General features: G+C 31.7%; 1 protein-coding gene across 5 annotated transcripts in view; it reads left to right on the top strand.

Moving 5' to 3' along the window:
* Ctps (CTP synthase) overlaps positions 1-21597 on the top strand; it is an 84656-nt gene extending 63059 nt beyond the window's left edge. The window contains exons 1-4 of one of the 5 annotated variants that reach the window (XM_073981401.1): positions 7403-7465; positions 9150-9346; positions 9416-9565; positions 9641-11150. In XM_073981401.1, coding sequence (XP_073837502.1) covers positions 9193-9346; positions 9416-9565; positions 9641-11058 — 1722 coding nt within the window. In that variant the 5' untranslated portion in view covers positions 7403-7465; positions 9150-9192 and the 3' untranslated portion in view covers positions 11059-11150. Of the gene's footprint in view, positions 1-7402; positions 7466-8734; positions 9347-9415; positions 9566-9640; positions 11151-19191; positions 19363-19421; positions 19924-19988 lie in introns of those variants that run through there. The other 4 variants (XM_073981402.1, XM_073981403.1, XM_073981398.1 and 1 more) reach the window with 4 other exon arrangements.
* The last annotated feature ends 1419 nt before the right edge of the window (positions 21598-23016 follow it).

Raw genomic sequence — 23016 nt, forward strand, 5'->3', positions numbered from 1 at the left:
TCTTGATACTCGAAAATGCAGTTTTAATTCCCCACAAACATACCCGAAAAAAAAATTTAAGAATTTTTGATACCCAATAAAGGGGTTTGAAAGTTGTTTGATACTCGCGAATGTAGTGTGATACCGGGCAAAGAAGTTTGAAGGTGATTTGACACCCGAGAATGTTGTCTTATTCCCTACAAAGAAGTTTCGGGCGAATTCAGGCCGTAGTCTTCATTTGCTGTCAAAATTTTTTTTTCAGTTGCCTCTACTTTTCGATTTTGTCATTGAAAGGGGAATAATTGGAGATTCACATCTATATTTAATCGGATATAAGACAGCATTTTGTTTACAACACCTCTTTACTCATTTAGCATATATTCCGAGCAATTAAAACTTTTCATCTCTGTGTGAGTAAGATTAACCTTAACAGTCGGCAAGGCGATTAATCTTTCTTGATTTGATTATAAATTAACGCTATTGTTTACCGTGTTGGCTAATTAAAACTTCCCATCTCTGTGTAAGCCAATGTAAGATGTGGTGATTATCTTCATATTTTAATGATGTTTTTCAGCTGCCTCCATGTTATACCTACTTTTCTAGATATTGTCATTTAAATAGGGAGGAAATTACAAGTTCCCATCTCTGCTTAATCCAATATAAGACGTAATTGTGTATACAACACTCTCGCATGTCATTAGTTTTCTGCTTTATGTTATGTCCCAGATAATTAAAACTTTCCATCTCTGTGCGTGGCACAGGTGATTTGGTTTATTTCATTGTGGAATAAGAAGGCGTTACATCAAATCATACCAAACGTCAAATTTGTTCACAATAATGCATTACTGTAAATTGCTTGTTTACCTTCTGTATGTGATTTTATTCACGATAATGCATTTTGATAACTTATTGTGATAATCAGCTGTTTTTTCCGCTGTACCTGTATTATTGTGCTATGGTTTATTTTGTCCTGAGATGTAAGTTGTTTCAAAAAGATTTAACTAACGTCAAACTACTAACGATATTTTCAAAAATTATTTGTAGTTATTAGTCACAACTTTGCGCTATCAATTTCTTCCGTTCTTGTTACCGCAATTTGTTTGTTCTTTAAGATTTAATTGAAACACCTCCCATCTCTGTATATAACAGATGATTTTGTTTATTATGTTCTTTCACGTAAGGTGTAAGCACTACCTTAGCAAAACACGTGAGATGGACGTTGCTGTTAAGGTGTGAACAGAATGAAACACGCCGCTTTTTTCACGCTCAGTTTATTGTCAAAGATTAAAGGCCAAGTACTACCTAATTCAAATGCTGTATAATTAATTTGAATTAGGTAGTACTTTGCCTTTAGTCTTTTACATGAAACTGAGCGTGATAAAGCGGCGTATTTCATTGCGTTCCTACCTTTAGGCATCTAATGCGGAATAGATGGTCCCTTATGTCTCTTGCGGCTTAGACATCTCTTTTGGCCACTTGCTATGTAGTAGCTATCCTATTTTGGCCATTAACAATGTTTGAGAATGTCATTATTACGGACTCTGGTAAGGCATAAAAGTTTACAAACGATTTTATTCTTTTACGTTTAGCCTTCATGTTCTTCAAATTTCAATTCCTCTTTTTAATAGCTGTATATCCCAGTATCCCAACAACTAGCTCAATGTTTTAAATTACTACTCATTCGCCGGTATCGAGTTACATACTCTCCATCTCAAAATATGCAAAAAAACGAAAACTTCAATTAGCATTTTTTGGTTAGTATTTCCCGTCAATTTGTTGTTGTTGTTCGTCTTCTTCTGCGTTGTTAGTTGTGCCATTTAGTAGTCTAGTTGCAGACAATGTTCTCATTCTTTCTTTTTGGGCGGTTTCATATTTTCAACACAACAACGTTAATGATGTTCCTTGCAAAAACCAACCATAGTTGTTGCTGTTGTTGTTTTGCCATGAACGTTTCATTGGACTTGTGTAGCAGCTATCTTTTTTGGCTGCTTACATTTTCTTGCCTTGGCAAATGAAAAAGTTTGCGTTTTTTCTTCGAGTTCCAGCAAAGAAACTCCAACGCGGTGAGTAGAGTAGTGTCTATGTCTGTCCCAACAGACTACCACTTCTCACTTCTATATATGGCAAAGATTAAGAAACACTTAGCCAAGCATTTCCTGTCGCACACAGAGAGCTAGTGCGAATTTTTTTTGTTCGAATCCAAAATGAAACTTGAAATCCAAGGAAAAAATCAGAAAAAAATCTGCATGAAATTTACCTACATACACAAGAAATATGCAACAGAGGAAGACAGAGAAAAATAACGCGGGACAAAAATTTACCTTTCGTTTAGACAATATGCTGCTGTTGCAGAGAGGGGATGCACGTAGGTGAGAGATATGATTTTAAGCAATTTAAATTTATAGCGGATTTTTTCTTTATAGGAGAGTATGTCTGTGTGTTTGTGCAAGTGAAAAAGTTTTGAAGGCAGCAAGCACACTACCAGTGTCAGTAGTTATTAGCTGTCATTCAATGTCTTTATGGCTGATTGCTTTGTTTTAAAGGAGTCCCAAAAGGTAGTTTGATAGCCGACCAAAAAGGTTGAGGGTAGTTGGATGCCCGATAAAGAAGTTTTATGGTAATTAGATGCTCGACAGAGAAGTTTGATGGTTGGTTGTTTGATACTCGAAAATGTAGTTTGATACCCGAAGGAGAAGTTTGAGAGTGGTTTGAAAATCAAGAAGATAGTTTGATACCCGACAAAGAAGTTTCAAGACGGTTTCATACTCGTGTAGGTAGTTTGATACCCGATAAAGATGTTTGAAAGTGATTTGATATCTGACAAAGAAGTTTGAAGGCAGTTGGATACCCAACAACGAAGTTTTTAGGTGATTTGATACTCGAGAAGGCAGTTTGATACCCGATAAAGTAGTTTGAAAGTGATTTGATATCTGACAAAGAAGTTTGAAGGTAGTTGGATACCCAACAACAAGTTTTAAGGTGGTTTGACAATCGATAAGCCAGTTTGATACCCGATAAAGAAGTTTGAGGGTTGTTTGATACTCGAGAAGGTAATTTGATGGCCGTCAAAGAAGCCAATAAAGAAGTTTGAAGGTGTGTTAATATCTGTCAAAGAAGTTTGAAGGTAGTTGGATACCCAACAACGAAGTTTTAAGGTGGTTTGATTCTCAAGAAAGTATTTTTATACCCTACATAGAACTTAAAGTGTGGTTTGATACTCGAAAAGGTAGTTTGATACTCGACAAAGAAGTTTCAAGACGGTTTGGTACTCGAGTAGGTAGTTTGATACCCGATAAAGATGTTTGAAAGTGATTTGATATCTGACAAAGAAGTTTGAAGGCAGTTGGATACCCATCAACGATGTTTTAAGGTGATTTGATACTCGAAAAGACAGTTTAATACCTGATAAAGAAGTTTGAAGGTAGGTTGATATCTGACAAAGAAGTTTGAAGGTAGTTGGATACCCAACAACGAAGTTTTAAGCTGGTTTGATACTCAAAAAAGTATTTTTATACCCCACAAAGAACTTTAAATGTGGTTTGATACTCGATAAGGTAGTTTGATACCCGACAAAGTAGTTTAAGGGTGGTTGAAGGTAGTTTGAAACCCGACAAAGAAGTTTGAAGATGATTTGATACACGAGAAGGTAATTTGATACCCGAAAATGAAGATTGAGTGTAGTTGGATGCACGACAAGAAATTTGAAGGTTATTTGTTACTCGAAAAGCTAGTTTGATACCCTAAAGAGAAGTTTGAGGGAAGCAAGAAAAAAGTTTGAAGGTCGGTTGATATCTGACAAAGAAGTTTGAAGCTGTTTGAATACTCGGGAAGATAGTTTGATACCCGACAAAAGAGTTTGAAGATGATTTGATACTCGAGAAAGTAGTTTTATACCCTACAAAGAAGTTTGAAAGTCAGTTGATATCTGACAAAGCAATTTGAAGCTAGTTTGAAACCCAACAACGAAGTTTCTTACCAGACAAAGAATTTTAAAGTTGGTTTAATACTCAGAAAAGTAGTTTGATACCCGACACAGAAATTTGATGCGGTTTTATACTCGAGAAAGTAGTGTGATACCTGACAATGAAGTTTGAAGGTAGTTGGATGCCCGATAAAGAAGTTTGAAGGCAGTTGAGTGTCCGACATAGAAGTTTGAGGGTGGTTTTATACTCGATAAGCAGTTTGACATCCTACAAACAAGTTTCAAGGGGGTTTGATATCTGGCAAAGATGTTTGGAGGTGGTTTGATACTCAAGAGGGTAGTTTGACGCCCTACAAATCAGTTTGATGATGGTTTGGTACTTGAGAAGGTAGAGTGATACCCGCTAGGGTAGTTTGAGGTTTGTTTGATATTCGAAAGGATACCCGATAAAGAAGTTTGAAGGCAGTTGAGTGTCCGACACAGAAGTTTGAGGGTGGTTTTATATTCGTTAAGCAGTTTGACATCCTACAAAGAAGTTTGAAGGTGTGTTGATATCTGACAAAGATGTTTGAAGGTGGTTTGATACTCAAGAGGGTAGTTTGACGCCCTACAAATAAGTTTGATGATGGTTTGGTACTCGAGAAGGTAGTGTGATACCCGCCAGAGTAGTTTCAGGGTTGTTTGACACAGAAGTTTGACGGTAGTTTTAACTCGTTAAGCAGTTTGACATCCTACAAAGATGTTTGAAGGTGGGTTGATATTTGACAATGATGTTTGAAGGTGGTTTGATACTCAAGAAGGTAGTTTGACGCCCTACAAATCTGTTTGATGATGGTTTGGTACTCGAGAAGGGTAGTTTGAGGTTTGTTTGAAATTCGAATGGTAGTTTAATACCCGACAAAGAAATTTGAAGGTGGGTTTATATCTGACAAAGAAGTTTGAAGGTAGTTGGTTAACCGACAACGAAGTTTGAACGTGGTTTGATACTCGAGAAGATAGTTTGATACCCGACAGAGAAGTTTGAGGGCGGTTTGATGTTCGACAAGGTAGTTTGATACCCGACAAAGAAATTTGAAGTTGGTTTGATATCTGACAAATTAGTTTGAAGTTAGTTTGATACCCGACAGAGAAGTTTGAGAGCGGTTTGATACTCGATAAGGTAGTTTGATACCCTACAAAGATGTTTGAAGGTAATTTAGGAGGATCTTTAGTGTAAAAGTTCAACACATTTGCGTTTTAGTCCAGTTTATGACCACTTCTTGGGTCGTGTGGCAAATTGAGGTAGTTTGATACCCGACAAAGAAATTTGAAGGTGGGTTTATATCTGACAAAGAAGTTTGAAGGTAGTTGGTTAACCGACAACGAAGTTTGAATGTGGTTTGATACTCGAGAAGGTAGTTTGATACCCGACAGAGGGCGGTTTGATGTTCGAAAAGGTAGTTTGATAAACTACAAAAAATTTTTAATTGGGTTGATATCTGACAAATGAGTTTGAAGGTAGTTGGATACCCGACTACGAAGTTTGTAGATGGTTTGATACTCGATAAGGTAGTTTGATAGCCTACAAAAAAGTTTGAAGGTGATTTAGGAGGACCTTTAGTGTAAAAGTTCAACACTTTTGCGTTTTCATCCAGTTTATGACCACTTCTTGGGTCGTGTAGCAATTTGAAATCGGTACAAAATCTGAACAATTTTCTCTCTGAAAAATCGTTTAGAAATCGGAACGAAATCAGAACGACTTTGCTTCCGAAATTGTTCAGACGTGTCGGACATCAGACATTTGGTTCGCTGAGATGTTAGTTATTGAAAATTTCTGCTACTATATTATTTTTGAGTTGTTTTAAAAATCGAAATTCGACTTTTTCATAACGGCAGATAATCGACTGACTATTCACTGATTTCCGAGTTATCTTTTGAAACTGTAAAATCGCCAAGTCAACAATCTATGGGCAAACTCGAAAATCGAACACAAGATAATCGATTATGCGATTTTCCCTCCATACAAAAGTCGACTACGATTTTTGGAGTTTTTGACTGCAAAAAGTCGATTAATCGAAAGTCGACTTACCTATCCCTACTTCATACACCTTTCAGTTTTGACTGTCGATTTTTCGGAAATAACGATAAGTGTCAAACTGACTGACAAAAATGAACGGTCACACCGACAAGCAACCGATTATTTGAGCAAAACTGACAGTCCAAACTGATCGTGTGTACCCCACTTTAGTTGTTGTTGTAGCAGCATAGGTTTGATGCTGGTTTGGCAGCCGCTGTGCGAAATGCTTTTGGTTTCGGCCCACTCCGATACAACGAATCTGTTAAGCTGAAAACACATCCAACGTTTGGGTAAAGTTTTGTGTCGTTTTGGCCGTTTTTACACTGTTCGGCATGATGCCGAAAAATTCAAATTCATTTTAAATATATGCCGGCAAACATATCAACTCTGGACTTTGGTGTCGGCGTCGCCCTGTTGTTGTTGTTTTTTTTTCTCAACGCCCAACGCAAAACTTTTCTCAGATGTCGGATGTGTTTTCAGCTTTAGTTGTTGTTGTAGCAGCATAGGTTTGATGCTGGTTTGGCAGCCGCTGGGCGAAATGATTTTGGTTTCGGCTCAATCCGAAACAACGAACCTGTTACCGTGGATTTGTAAAGATGTTAGTAGTCTTTTTTTTGCTCTTTATTCTCCATACTTCTCTCGATAACGGCCCGAATGATAATTGTGTTATGTTCCGTACAAATAAAACTTTCCATCTCTGTGTGTGGTACAGATGATTTTGTTTATTTTATACTCTCTCTCTATTAATTTTCAACACAGAAACCCCCTTAATGCATAAAATGTGACAAAAAGTTGTTAATAAATTTAATCCTATATTTAATGCTATATTTGTTGTCTCAATTAAACATAATAACAATAATTATCATTTTAAAATAGTTGGGGATTAATTTTGTGTCTTTCCTTTCTGTTTAGTTTAAGTCAATTAAAACTACCCATCTCTGTGTTTGGTACAGGTGATTTTGTTTATTTTGTCCTTTGCCCAAAGTTTTCAGAGTCAGAGTCAAAAAGTTGTTGAGAATTCAATTATATTTTCCATAGCTATATTTATGGCTCCTCAACAGCAATCGAGTAAATAAAACAATAATTAACTTATTAAAATACAAATTGATTTATTTTGTTGTGCTTTATAGATATTTAGGTCAAGTCAATTAAAACTTCCCATCTCTGTGTGTAACAGGTGAATTGCTAACATCTGTCACATGAAGAATAATTACAATTGCTCTTTCTTTTTTATGGCCGTTTATGGAGTCTTTTTTTTAACAATTGAAACTCCTCCAAAATTGTCTTGGGGTGTGAAAATATAATCGAAATGTCCAAAATAAATAGGAAACTATTCATGGCTGCTAAAAATATAAATTTGTTTGGTCTTTTAACTCTTCATAATGATGCTACTCTCATTGCATACTCTCTTCTGTCAATCAATTGGGAAAAAAACGCCAAAATGAGCAAAACCTGACGGAATTTGAGGAATAATTAACTAAACAATTAAAAAACGTATTTTTAATTAGGTATTATCTTGAAATATAAATTAATTACTTTCATTAAACGTTTTGTTGATATTTTAAAGCTTTTTGATGCTGATATAGGTACTATGATTGGCGCAGATTTACATTAGAAAATTGTTCTCAAGGAAAAAAAAGACAGTTTGATGGATGGGGGGGGGGAGGGGTGAGGAAATCCCTCATTAACTCCCAACACCCTTTCTCACCGGCAAACTAATAAATGCCGCACAAGAAAATTGCCTAAAATGCAAATAAATCTGGACCTGTTATGATTGGCATGCCAACTGTCATTTGAAAATTTGTCAATTGTCTGTCAAGTTAAAGATGTTTAAAGAGCCAAATGTATGGATGAAATTGTTCACTGGATTTCCCCATTGTGCTCTCATGTCTCATGGGACTAATCATTATGCCATTAAATCTGTTTTGTTGTTGTAAATATGTATGTAACGATCAGTAGTTGAGTGAAATGTTATGCTAAGTTCTTTTTTTTTTCTTTCATCTCTTCTTCCTTGCATACATGCCAGCAACAGCTTAACCAAAACAGCAACCAATTTACAGTGCAGCTAAATATTTTGTTGTTGGCGTCGTCGTCAACACCTCACTCAGCTTCTGCTTCATCACACACATTCAATAAAGCTGTCTGTCAATTTGGCGTTTGTCCGGTCGGGTCTGTTGGTTTGGCGCATTCTAAGTTCCTCCGTGGTTGCTGCTTTATTGCAATTCTTCGTCGTCGCCAAGCAGACAGACACATACGCACGCACCACATACTTTAAAATCCGAGCAACAATAAACATTGTTGCTTGCTTTTTTTGTTATTATTGTTTTTGCATACCTCCATTTGTTGGCAAAGCGTCTTCCTTTCTTTCTTTCTCTGCTTTTGCGTAGCTTTGGGGGAAGGGAGGTAGGAATAGCCATAACTACCAATACTTTGTCAAATGCCAGCCATCATCGTTTGGTCGCAAAAATAACAATACCACCAACCATGTATGCACACATGTGTCAAAGGGAAGAAGAGCGAGCCACACACAGAACCCAGCAAACCAAATGTCTGATGTCCGACACGTCAGAACAATTTTGGAAGCAAAGTCTTTCTAAACGATTTTTCGGAGAGGAAATAGTTCAGATTTTGTACCGATTTCAGAACGAATGTCGGAAAGAAATTTCCTTTCCGAATTTCCCAAGGATTTTCTTCAGATTTCGTTACGAAATCGATCCGATGTCGCTCTGACATTTCGTTCCGAAATTATGTCAACCACTTCATACAACATTCTTTAAGATATCGTTACGATTTCGGATCAGATATCGGACGTATCGTCCGAATTTTGTTACGATGTCGGTACGATTGGTTTGCTGGGAATACACCACTCTCAGAGTAAGTGTGAGTGCTGCGGGAGCATAGGAAGATGATGAATATGAAAACCAATGTTCTTTTGCTGTGCCCCCCAACAAAAACAAAAAGCATGGGGAGTTAAATTTGCATTGCTTTGATTTTTTGTGGTGTTTCTTCAGCTTGTGCTGGGCTTAACATAACGGTTGAACAAGTTGTAGGAGTTGAAAGTAAAGCTAAAAAACGAAAAACAAAGCAGCGCGGCGCTGTGGTACACCTTGGTTCTATTGACAATTTGTAAATCGATTTGAAAAGAAAGAACGAACGAACGAAGTGAATTTTAATTTGCCGGTAACTTTTTAGATTTTAAAGCTCCGTTGATGTTCCTCTAAAATTGCCTCTGTAAATGGCTCCCAAGAAATCCACAATTGTTTTAAACGTTGAACAATTTATAAGGGACGTGGAACAACGTCCGGCAATATGGAATCGCAATTTCCATTGCAACAAGGCATTCCTTGAGCAAATGTGGGATGAACTGTCGTCGGAACACAAGTTGCCAAGTAAGTAGTCTTTTATCAGATTCTCTAGCAGACAAGTAAGCTAACTTTGTGTGTATTTGTTGCTTCCAGAGGTGGTATTAAAAGCCAAATGGAAGGGTTTGCGTGACAATTTCCGTGTAGAGTACAAACGCATACCAAGGGCAGATAATGGTGATTTTCTGGTGGAGCCTGCCACCTTTGAGTCGAAATGGATACACTATTATGCCCTATTGTTTTTGAGTAAGTATGACAAGGCTTGGCGGGAAGAAGAAGAAGCTATTTGAAATTTACCTTTACTTCCTCTTCCACTCACAGCGGAACACATGCGCCATCGTGTACCCAAAAATGAACAGGATCAAGCCTTCTTTTTTGCCCAACAAAGCCAAGATTGTGAAAAGACAGTGGTGGAACCTGATCTCACTAATGGCCTAATACGCCGCATACAGGACAGTGATGAGGAGTTCGATGAAGATGATGTTGAGGAAGATGATGATGAGGTCACCGAGACCACACCACCGGCAGCCCACTCTCAACCCTTGACCTCAGTGGTAAATACCGTGCCTGGAGCCATAATAAAAATTGAAGATAGTCGAAAGAATTTCGATAAGGAGGTACAAGATTTGTCCAAAAAATCTCTCGACAATGCTGCAACAAATTTGACGCAGGCGTCAATCAGCAACAACAACAGCAATACAGGGATAGCAACACCATTACTTATGGCAACAACGGCGGCAACAACACAGCAACAACAACAGCAGGCTACCACAATATCCTCAACAACGGCGGTTAGTCCAATGGCATTGGGATTGTGTTTGACCCAACCAACAACACCACCAACAACAATTGCAGGAACAACAACTGCTGCAGCACTAACAGCACCAGCTCCACCAATACCAGTAGCTGCATCATCCCCCTTATCTCTACAAACAGTACCAGCCTCCTCATCTAGTGCCGCAGTTGCGGCTGCTGCCTCATCTTCTTCATTATCTTCATGCTCGGTGTCCTCAGTGTCCAGTACAACATCCAATTCACCACCCTCTTCATCAGCCTCAGCCTCATTGACAGCTTTAAATCTGTTTCAAGGCACACCCCCAGTGGCCCATACCACCGCCTTTGCTGTGGCAGCCACCTTGGCCTCCATGAATAATGCTGCCGCCGCCGCAGCCGTCAATGGTGGTTTAGCCTCACACAATCCCCTACCCTCGGTATTACCACTATCACTTACCACTAACCTGCCCAGTGCATTGGTTTTACCCAATACCTGTTTGGCCCCAGCCGGCGGTGGAGGACAACAAAAAATCCGTTCTGTATCACCACCACCGCTCTACAATAAGGCTCATCATCCACCACCTAGCAGTAACAACAATGCCGCCATAGCCATGAGTAAAGAAAGGTCCGATGATTTCCCTCTCAATGTGGCCAATTGTCTCCATGGCAGCCATGAAAATTTAAATTTTACCAAATATTCCTATACCAATGGTCTAATACCAGCTTTGAAACTCAAACGGCCTAGACTTTCAGAGGATAGTAATTTTAATGGTTCCTCATCAATGGATACCTCGACGGCCACACCCACACCTCTGGTGCCGGAAGATGATGATTATCATTATCTGCTATCGCTACATCCCTATATGAAACAGCTCACAGCTGCTCAAAAGCTAAGGATACGTACCAAAATACAAAAGCTAATATTTAAAGAGCTCTACAAAGAAGATTTGGAGGAATCCAAATAAGAAGTGTGAGGTTATGTTAGGCCTAAACACACACACAGAAAAAAAACTTAAACCAAAGTCATTACTTTTTAGTTTTCGAAAAAAAAGAAAAAGAATGAGAAGTGAAGGTGAAAGGAAGAAAAAAAAAAACGACTGGCGGTTTCCCAACTCCAACTCCATGGCAACAAGTTCAGTTTAAGGTCCCCTCTAGGACTGTTTTGATATTTTCATCACAGTTAGCACTTGAGTTCTCAATTACAACAATGTAAATTGTTTGGTGCGGAAGCCTATACTTCCCTAGATATTAATCACTAATATTCCGTAAGGGATACATACCTGTGGGGAAAAATCAAAACGGTAGGAGAACGGGCCTTAAACTGAACCATGGGATTCAAATCATAGCGAAACGCAGGCAGTTAAATATGTGAAATCTCAAAGAAAAATTTTGGAAGTAAAGGTGCAAACACATTTGTCGCTTACTGCACGCTCAATTTCATGTAAAAGAATAAAGGGGACATATCTAATTAAAATGTGATCTTCCATTTTTATATTCTTTTACATAAATTGAGGCTTTGATAAGCATGAATCTCTCATTGTGTTTGCACCTTAACTTCTTTTTATGTGCCAAAACATATCTAACCTTAAAACCCTTCAAAGCCCTTTCAATTCATTTCAATGAAAAACTTTTCATACTTTAGGTATTTTGTATATAAATTATGTTCCTCTTAAGCGGAAATTAAAAAGAATAAAACAAACAAAAATATTCCTGCAAAACAAACGAATTATGCTCCTAAAAATAATACTTGAATTATTTACTTAATTATTTTTTAATTTAATTTGTTTTTATTAATATTAATAAAATATCATTACATGATAATGTTTCAATTCTCAAGAATATCAGCATTTATTTTTTTAATTTTTAAGTTATTTTTTTTTCACCATTACAAACAATTTTTTTAAATCTCATAGGTTAGGTAACCTAACCTGACACTTGTATAACTTTACTACCATCTTCATTTTCTGGGTTTATTTTTGTTTTATAAACCTTAAGGAAACTACCAACAGAGCATTTACTATGTAACACAAAACAACAAATATATATCTCTATTTAGTTTATAAATGTATATCGTTTATAAGAAGTATATGTTTAAATAAACTATGAGCGAAAAAAAAAATAAAATTTATGAATAAAAAAAAGTTTAATTTTATTGATGGATTTATGTTGAAAAACAAAAACAAGCCACAAATGTGTTTTTCTTTATGTCAAATAAGAGGTCTTATGTCCAACTTCTCTATAACGAAAAAATTAATACGTTTTTGTGAAAAGTCTTTATAAAGAGACTATTTTGAGTGAGTAATTATGGGGATTATCATGAACGACAATTCCCCGTGATTTTTTTCACTTTCTCCCTTAAGTTGCAACGGCGGAAAAACAAAACTCAAGAGGAAATTTCATTCATGATAACCCCCTATATTTGTACCTTGATGAATTATTCTTTACAGACAATTATTCGTTATAGAAGCGGCATATCCGCTTTCTATATGTTCCCTTCTTGTTTACAACGAACTAATTAAAACTTCCCATCTTTGTCCTCATCATTTTTTACGAAAATTCGTTATTTTTGCATTATTTCTTTTGTGTAGCTTTTTATGATGTTTAGATGATTTTGGCCAGAGAGATTTTAGACATTCTTGTTGTTTAATGTCGTGGAGAACCCAATTGTTATAGAATATTTCTGATATATGACCATTGCTTCTCCTGTTGTTTACATTTTGGTTGCAATAATTAAGACTTTCCGTCCTTGCATTGCAACAGTGTAATTTAATGACATTCTCTTTCTATATTTTTCGTGTTCATATGTTTTTATTTTTTTGGCATTGCAATAAATATCAATTTATAATACAAATATGGCTTCAAATATCCAAATTACATGAAAAAATATTTAAATAAAGTACCCCTGTTAATATGTCTATACTTTGTCAATGAATAAATTTAAACTTTCCATCCTTGCAATGAAAAAAGTAACAGGTGATTTCATCGGTCTTTCTCGTGGCATTTTACATGGCATTTAAAGTCAATTTTACACATCCTTAGATAGTATCAAGTCAATAATATAAAAAATAATCAAAATAATGATTAAACATTGCTGTGGGCGCATAATTTTATTGTACAGTCGGACCTCGATTATCCGTGATGATCGGGACCGGGGGCATTACGGATAATCGATTTTCCCGGATAATGGAGGCAATGCTTTTATGTAGTTTTTGAACATATTTTTAAGTAAAAATGGCATAATATTGTACAATAATATGAAAATCTGCAATTTTTATTAAATTTGCTACGGTAATCCACCAAATTTTAGAAGGACACATAATATCATCATCATCAGGTTCATCTGAGTTGACTTTGTCCCGTGGTTTTTGTGATACCATAAATACACAAATTGTGTAATACGGGGAGAATTTCCAGTTTTCGTTTTTTACCTTTTGTTTGCTTAATCAAATTAATTGGAAAGTCTGTTTTTACTCCCGGGTAATGAAGTTTATAACGAAAAATAGAAGAAATGGAAAAAAGCCCAACATTTCTTTTCTATCACGGATAATGGAGGTTCCCGGATAATCGATTCACGGATAATCGAGGTTCAACTGTATTTACCTTTTCAATACACAAATGTGAAATGTAAACTTCCCATCTTTGCATTCAATGTCATAACCAGATGATCAATCTCACTCTCTCGTGTATTTTACCATTTGATGCCTTTTATATCAAAAAATAGTTACATTCCTTTTTGTTTATAGCAATTTATTAAAACAAAATACAGTAATGACCTATCAAAAGTTATTATTTGCTTCAAAAAGTAAGGATTTATTGCCTATAACTGTCATAAAGAACATAAAGAATTGATGAGTATGAAAATCTCATGGTGGTGTGCTCTCTCCTTTGCATTTGTCATACAAAATGGACACAGTCAATGCAACAAAATGGCGGAAAGGTTGTGTAAAGTTGAATATTTTATTTTTATACATTCATTATAACTATTTATGTATATTATTTGGCAGGAACTTAACAATTTTTTAAATGAATATCAGGGAGTATCACAGAAAAATGTACATAATACAGAATATCATGTCAATTTTAATGGAAAGAAAGATATTGACGCCTAATTTGTATAAAGTTGGAATATTGTGGTATGTTCTGAGACACACTTCACGCCTCAATCACCTTGTTCACCCCGTTTACGGTTATTTTTCGAGTATTTTATGGACGGACTGAATGTACTCTTCCTTTTAAATACCCTAATGAATTTGAGCTCCAAAAAATCGCAAAAATAGGAGTAAATAGGGTGAACAAAATGCCTGAGGCGTGAAGTGAGAGGTGAAGTGTGTCTCAGAACATACACGATTAATTTAACCCTGATACGCTGCAGGAGTGGGTCAATTAATTTTTCGTTGGTAATAAAATAAATTGCAGGACAAATTAATAAAATTAGCAGGACAAATTAAAAAAATTAAAAAACTCAAATTAAATAAAAAATAAATACAAAATTCAAATAAAATAAATTGAAAAAATATAATATTTATAAAATTTTTAAATAAAATAATACAGAATTGAAATATTTAAAAGAAATTAAAATAATGTAGGTATGAAATTAAAATAAAATAAATAAAAATTGAAATAAAATAAATAGAAAATTAAAAAAAATAAATAAAAGATTACTCATTTATTTATTCATGTTTATTTTTTATTATTTTAATAAGAAATAAAAATAAAATAAACTAAATTGAACATTTTAAAAAAATTAGAAGTCAAAATAAAATAAATTAAAAAAATAATACAAAAGTATAAAATTAATAAGAATTTTAAATAAAATAAAAAATAATTAAAAAATTAAAATGAAATGGACAGGACATTAAAATAAATAAATAAAATAAAACAAATAAAAATTAAATAAAATAATTTTAAAATTAGTTAAAAATGCAAAATAAATAAAAAATTTAAATAAAATAATAAATAATTAAAAAAATTAAAATGAAATGAATACGAAAATAAAATAATAAATAAATAAAAACTAAAATTAAATTAATATATATTAATATAAATTAAAATATTAAAATAAAATAAACAGAAAATATAAATAAAAAATTAAAATATATTAAAAATTAAAACAAATAACATACGTAAATAAAATAAATAAACTAAATTGAAATAAATAAAAAATTAGAAATAAATAAAAATTAAATACAAAAACAACTCAAATAAAATAAATTGGAAAAATAAAATATTTATAAAATTTCTGAATAAAATAATACAGAATTGAGATATTTAAAAGAAATTAAAATAAAGTTGGTATGAAATTAAAATAAAATAAATAAAAATTGAAATAAAATAAATAAAAAAAATAAAATAAAAAAAATAAATAAAAAGTTACACATTTATTTATTCATGTTTATTCTTTTCGTATTTTTTAATAAGAAATAAAAGTAAAATAAATATACTAAATTGAAACTTTTAAAAAAAATTAAAGTAAAAAAAAAAATAAATTTAAAAAATAATACAAAAATATAAAATTAATAAAAATTTTAAATAAAATTATAAATAATTAAAAAATTAAAATGAAATAAACATTGCACTGAATTAAACAAATAAATAAAATAAAACAAATAAAAATTAAATAAAATAATTTTAAAACTAGTTAAAATGTCAAATAAACAAAAATAAAATATTGTATTAAAAAAATTAAATTGAAATAAATATGAAAATGAAATAATAAATGAAAAAAAAACTAAAATTAAATTAATATGGAATTAAAAGTAAATAAATTAAAATATTAAAATAGCATAAACAAAAATAAAATAAACAGAAAAGATAAATAAAAAAATTAAAATATATTAAACATTAAAATAAATAACGTACGTAAAAAAATAAATAAACTAAATTGAAATAAATAAAAAAATAAAAATAAATAATAATTAAATACATAAACAACTCAAATAAAATGAATGAAAATTCAAATAAAATAAATTTAAAAATAGTAAAAAAAGTAAAAATGAAATAGACATGAAATAAAAGGAAATAAAAAGTTAAAAATAAATTAAAAAATAGCAAAAAATATAAAATAAATAAAAAATATATATTAATTTTTTTATTAAAAAAATTAAAATACATAAATAAAAAAAACTAAAATACAAATTAAAAAGAAAATAAAATAAATAATAAAACAGACAAAAATAAAATAAGTAAAGAGTTTAAAAATATAAAAAAAGGAAAATAAAAAAACTAAAATTAAAGTAAAATAAATAAAAAAACTAAAATAAAATAAATTACAAGACAAATTAATTTTTAACAAAGTTATATAAGATAAAAAACTAAAATGAAATAAATAAAAAATTAAAATGAAATAAACATAACATTACAATAAACAAATAAAAATAAAATAATATAATTTTAAAACTAGTTAATAATGTAAAATAAATAAAAAATTTAAAATAAAATATTTTAAAAAAATTAAAATGGAATAAATATAAATAAAATGAAATAAATGAAATAATTAAATTAATATGAAATTAAAAGTAAATAAATTAATATTAAAAAAGCATAAACAAAAATAAAATAAACAGAAAAGGTAAATAAAAAATTAAAATATAATAAAAATTAAAATAAATAACATATGTAAATAAAATAAATGAACTAAATTGAAATAAATATAGAATTAAAAATAAATAAAAATTAAATACATAAACAACTCAAATAAAATAAATTGAAAAAAAATAATAATACAGAATTGAAATATTTAAAAGAAATTAAAATAAAGTAGGTATGAAATTAAAATGAAATAAATAAAAATTGAAATAAAATTAATAGATATAAAAAAAACTAAAAAAAAATAAAAAATACGCATTTATTTATTCATATTTATTCTTTTTTTTAGTAAGAAATAAAAATAAAATAAATAAACTAAATTGAACCTTTTAAAAAAATTTAAAGTAAAAAAAATAAATTAAAAAAAATACAAAAATATAAAATTAATAAAAATTTTAAATAAAATAATAAAAAATTAAAATGAAATAAATATGACATTAAAATAAATAATTAAAACAAATAAACATTAAATAAAATAATTTTAAAATTAGTTAAAAAATTAAAATAAATAAAAATTAAATATATTAAAAAAATTAAAATGAAATAAATATAAAAATAAAATAAATAAATAAAAACTAAAATTAAATTAATATGAAATTAAAAGTAAATAAATTAAAATATTAAAATAGCATAAACAAAAATAAAATAAACAGAAAAGATAAATAAAAAAATTAAAATAAATAGCATACGTAAATAAAATAAATAAATTAAATTGAAAAAAAATAAAAAATTAAAACTAAATAAAAATTAAATACATAAACAACTCAAATACAAAAAAATCAAATAAAGTGAATAAAAATTCAAATAAAATAAATTTTAAAAATAGTAAAAAAAAGTAAAAATAATATAGATATGAAAATAAAAAGTAAAAAATAAAAAATAGCAAAAAAGATAAAATAAATTAAAAATTAAAATATATATTAAAATAAATTAAAATAAAAAAATATGAAATTAAAATGCATAAATAAAAAAAACTAAAATAAAAATTAAAATTAATAAGAAAATAAAATACATAAATAAAATACAAATAAATAATAAAACAGACAAAAATAAAATAAGTAAAGAGTTTAAAAAAATGAAAATAAAAAAACTAAAATTAAAGTAAAAAAAATAAAATAAATTACAACACAAATTAATTTTTAATAAATATAAATAATATAAAAAACTGAACTGAAATAAATAAAGAGTTAAATAAATATTTAATTTAATATTAAAAATTAAATAAATAAAAATTAAAATATATTAAACAATTCGAACGAAATAAAAACCAGTAAGGAAATGATTAAAGTCGGGCGGGCCGACTATATAATACCCTTCACCACTGTGAATATGTAAAATATGTATTTCATCAAAATTGGACATTTATAGCGTGTTTCGTACATCAAATACCTCAAATCGGTCGAAAATATATGTGGGAGCTATATCCAAATCTGAACCGATTTCGATATGATTTGGCACAGTTATTTCTAGACTAACCACCGTCACACATTCCAAATTTCATTGAAATCGGACAAATATAGGGTGTTTCGTGCATCAAATACCTCAAATCTGCCTAAAATATATATGACAGCTATATCCAAATCTGAACCGATTTCGATATAATTTGACACAGTTATTTCTAGGCCAAATTCCGGAAAACATTCAAAATTTTTTTGATATCGGACATATATAGCGCGTTTCGTGCATCAAATAACTAAAATCGGCCGAGAATATATATGGTAGCTATATCCAAATATGAACCGATTTCTATATAATTTACCAAACTTATTTCTAGACTAAATTCCGTCGCACATTCCAAATTTCATTGAAATCGGACATATATATCGTGTTTCGTGCATCAAATACCTCAAATCGGTCAAAAATATATATGGGAGCTATATCCAAATCTGAACCGATTTCTATATAATTTGGCACACTTATTTCTAGACTAAATTCCGTCGCACATTCCAAATTTCATTGAAATCGGACATATATAGCGTGTTTCGTGCACCAAATGCCTTAAATCGGGCGAAGATATGTATGGGGGCTATATCCAAATCTGAACCGATTTTTACCAAAATAAATAGCGTTCGTCCTTTGACCAAAAACACTATCTTCCTCAATTTTCTTGCGAATCGGACAATAAATTCGACCTGTACTTTGTTTACAAAAATACATGGACAGACGGACAGTCAGACGGACATGCGTAAATCGACTCAAAAAGTGATTCTATGTATATCCCTAAAAGGAACTATGGGTCTATCTCGTTTCCTTTTGCATGTTACAAACTAATGCACAAAGACATAATACCCCTTACCACAACGTGGTGTAGGGTATAACAAATCTATAGAATAAATAAAAATTTAATTAAAATAATGAAAAATTAAAATGAAATAAATATTAGGTGATCAAAGAGTGTGCGTATTTTTTATGACCGCCCAAAAGTATGCACCAGACATTTGTTAATCGTAAAAGAAAATTTACCTATTTGAGACATCAAAATTAATTTGTTCCCTTTTTTCTTCCCTCTACAGGTGAAGTATATGTTCTGGATGATGGTGGTGAAGTCGATTTGGACTTGGGCAACTATGAACGTTTCTTAGATGTTACTCTGCATCGGGATAATAACATAACCACTGGTAAAATCTATCAATTGGTTATTGAAAAGGAACGCAAGGGTGAATATTTGGGCAAGACAGTGCAAGGTGAGTTCTTTACAATTTCTCAAAAATCTTAACAAAACTTTAATTTCCCTCCATTTCAGTTGTTCCCCACATCACCGATGCCATACAGGAATGGGTTGAGCGGGTGGCTCAAACCCCTGTGCATGGTGAAAATAAACCCCAGGTTTGTATTATAGAATTGGGTGGTACCATTGGTGATATTGAAGGTATGCCCTTCGTTGAGGCTTTTCGTCAATTTCAATTTCGTGTTAAACGTGAAAATTTCTGTTGTGCCCATGTCTCCCTGGTGCCATCACCCTCCTCAACGGGTGAACCAAAAACTAAACCCACACAAAGTTCGGTGCGTGAATTAAGAGGTTTTGGTCTAAGTCCTGATTTAATTGTATGCCGTTCAGAGAAACCTATTGGTTCGGAGGTTAAGGAGAAAATCTCGAATTTCTGTCATGTTGCACCGGATCAGGTGATTTGTATTCACGATTTGAGTTCCATTTATCATGTACCCCTGTTGATGGAACAAAATGGTGTCATTGAGTTTCTCAATGAACGTTTGCAGCTGAACATACAACCCAGCAAGAGAGAAAAGTGAGTAATTTTTTGTGCACATATGTTTGAGGTTATGTTTATTGGTCTCATTCTCCGTTTTTCAGATGCTTACAAAAATGGAAAGACTTGGCCCGCCGTTCTGAAACTTTACGCAGAACTGTCAACATTGCCTTGGTGGGAAAATATACCAAATTCAAGGATTCCTATGCCTCGGTGATCAAGGCCCTGCAACATGCCGCCTTGGCTGTGGGCTATAACCTAAATCTCAACTTTATTGATTCCAGTCTTTTAGAAAATGAGACCCTACAAGATGCTCCCTCGAAATACCACAAAGAATGGCAATTGCTTTGTGAAAGTGATGGTGTCTTGGTTCCTGGTGGTTTCGGTTCCCGCGGCATAGAGGGTAAAATTAAGGCCTGCAAATGGTGTCGTGAAAATCGCAAACCTTTCTTGGGTATTTGTTTGGGTCTCCAGGCGGCTGTCATTGAATTTGCTCGTAATGTTTTGGGTTTGGAAGATGCCAATACCACAGAAATTAATCCGAAAACTTCAAATCCTTTGGTAATTGATATGCCTGAACATCATACCGGACAAATGGGTGGTACGATGCGTTTGGGTAAACGTACCACAATCTTCTCTGATGAACCTAGCATTATTAAACAATTATATGGTAATCCCAAGTCTGTGGATGAACGTCATCGACATCGTTATGAAGTGAATCCCAAATATGTACCCCAACTGGAGGAGCAAGGTTTACGTTTTGTGGGCTGTGATGATACCAAACAACGTATGGAAGTCATTGAATTACGGAATCATCCCTATTATGTTGGTACCCAATATCATCCGGAATATTTGTCACGACCCCTTAAACCCTCACCGCCATTTTTGGGTTTAATTTTGGCCTCTGTGGGTCGCCTACCCAATTACATTGCCCGTGGTTGCCGTCTATCACCTCGCCAACAATCCGATGCCTCTTCCGACGAAGATGATTTACAAATTGCGGCAAAAATAAACAATCTAAAATTGAATGGTTCCAGTAGTAACTTCCTAACACCCAATGGTCGAGGTGCATCGAACTTATGTTTAAATGGCACAACATCAGCTGAGGCCTCCGATACAGAATCTGCAAGCAAACCTCTCAATGGTGGTCTTTAAGGAGGAAAAAGGTGATAGTTTCCCACACAGACACACACACAAATTTGCTACAGATCTTATAATTGTTAGTTAATAAGTCCAAAAGCAAAAACAAAAAACGAATATGTCCAAGTGTTGTTTAAACTTTAATACCTTCCACATAAGACTGGGTAGGGTATTAAGGCCAAAAGTACTCGTTTTCTTTTTCAAAGGCTCTTGCTTTAGTTAATAAGTTAAGAAATAGATAACAAACACACACACAATGTATGGTTCAAAACTGAAAGACATTTTTTTGTATGAAATTTGTTCCCAACCATTAATAATGGTTGTGCTACAATATGTGATTAGGAATCAAGCACTAGTTAAACAACTATACAAAAATATTTCCAATAAACCTTTTCTCTCTCTCCTTAAAGTTTAAAGTAAATTTGATGCTAATAGCAAGAATTTTGAATATACATATTACCTACATATAAAACTGATTCATAATTTTATTATGAAAGCTAAATTTAAAAAAAATCAAAATTTTACTTCTCATAAACAACAGAAAGTGAATAAAATTTGAAAAATCCAATAAAATATTATTTGTAGTTTTTTTTACATTTTTTCAGTGGTCGCGGGTGGTCGATAAAAAAGAAAATTCAAAACATTTAAAAAAATCCAAAAAAAATTAAATGCATTTTCAAAATATTCCCTAGAAATCCAATATATTTTCAAAAAATGAAAAATATTTTTAAAATATATTTTCAAAATGTTTTTTAATATTCTTATAATATCTAGAATATTTTTTATATATTTTACAACAATTTCTCTAAGTTGTAGTTTGGATTGAGGTGAGTAAACTAAAAACGTGTTATTTTGTTTTTAAAATTATTTTTATTTTCCGATATTTTTTAGAAATTCAAAATATTTTTTCTGTATTTTCTAAATATTTTTTAAAAATACAGAAAAATTTGTATATGTTTTTAAAATAAATTGTTAAAAATATTTTCAAAATATTATTATAAAAACCAATATATTTTTTAAATATATTTTCAAAATATTCATTAGCAATTTGATATCATTTTCAAATATATTTCAAAATATTTTAAATTAATTTAATTAATCGAATTTTTAATTAATTTAATTAATCAAGCTATATGACCTAAGGAGATTCTACTGAAAAAATGGTATCTAGCGAAGTCCTACACATCAGCAGCTATGCGACGATCGACAATAACCTAACCAGTTATGGAAACGGTCCTCGCATAGCGGTGATGTGTGGGACTTCGCTAGATACCATTTTTTCAATAGAATTCCCTTATGTCATATAGCTTGATTAATTAAATTAATTAATTTTTTTATTTGGGATGAGGATTTCTATTTTGCTTTTCAAAATAGTCAGGCTTAATACCATAGTCTAGTCGTTGTTTTAATATTTTTTTAAAACAACTTTAATTTATTAGTGGGAAAATTTGGCGATATTTACCAATGGGTAAGGCAGGGAAGACTATAGTCTCGGATCTCGCCACAGATCCTCATCAGTTCCCTTGTTTTTCAACAAGAAACTTTTTATACTCAAGTGTAAATTGCTCGCTCAAATAGATACTTGTCCAAAGAAACACTCTGATTGAGAATTTCTTTGACACTGCCTAAACTCGAGCAACTTCACTTGCAAACAAAACCAAAGCTTTCCTACTGCTATGTGTTTGTTGAGTCTCAACGAAAAATACATAACTAATTTGTTGTTATTGCTTACTACAGGAATAAACCACACTTTCGTCCGTGCCCTGCCTCACAATTAGGAGGGTTCGCGTTTTTTATTCGGGATGATGAATTCTATTTTGTTTTTCAAAATAGTCAGGCTTAATCCCATATCCGGAATGGAATGTTTTTTAATATATTTTACAGAATATTTTATGAAACTTCAAATTTTATTTTCTTATTTTCTAAATATTCTTTAAAAATACCGAATATTTTTATGTATTTTTTTTTAATATTTTAAACTTTAAATTTTTT

Source organism: Musca autumnalis, unplaced genomic scaffold, assembly GCF_047663935.1.
Source record: "Musca autumnalis isolate F117 unplaced genomic scaffold, ASM4766393v1 scaffold_4, whole genome shotgun sequence".
Classification (NCBI taxonomy): Eukaryota; Metazoa; Arthropoda; class Insecta; order Diptera; family Muscidae; genus Musca; species Musca autumnalis.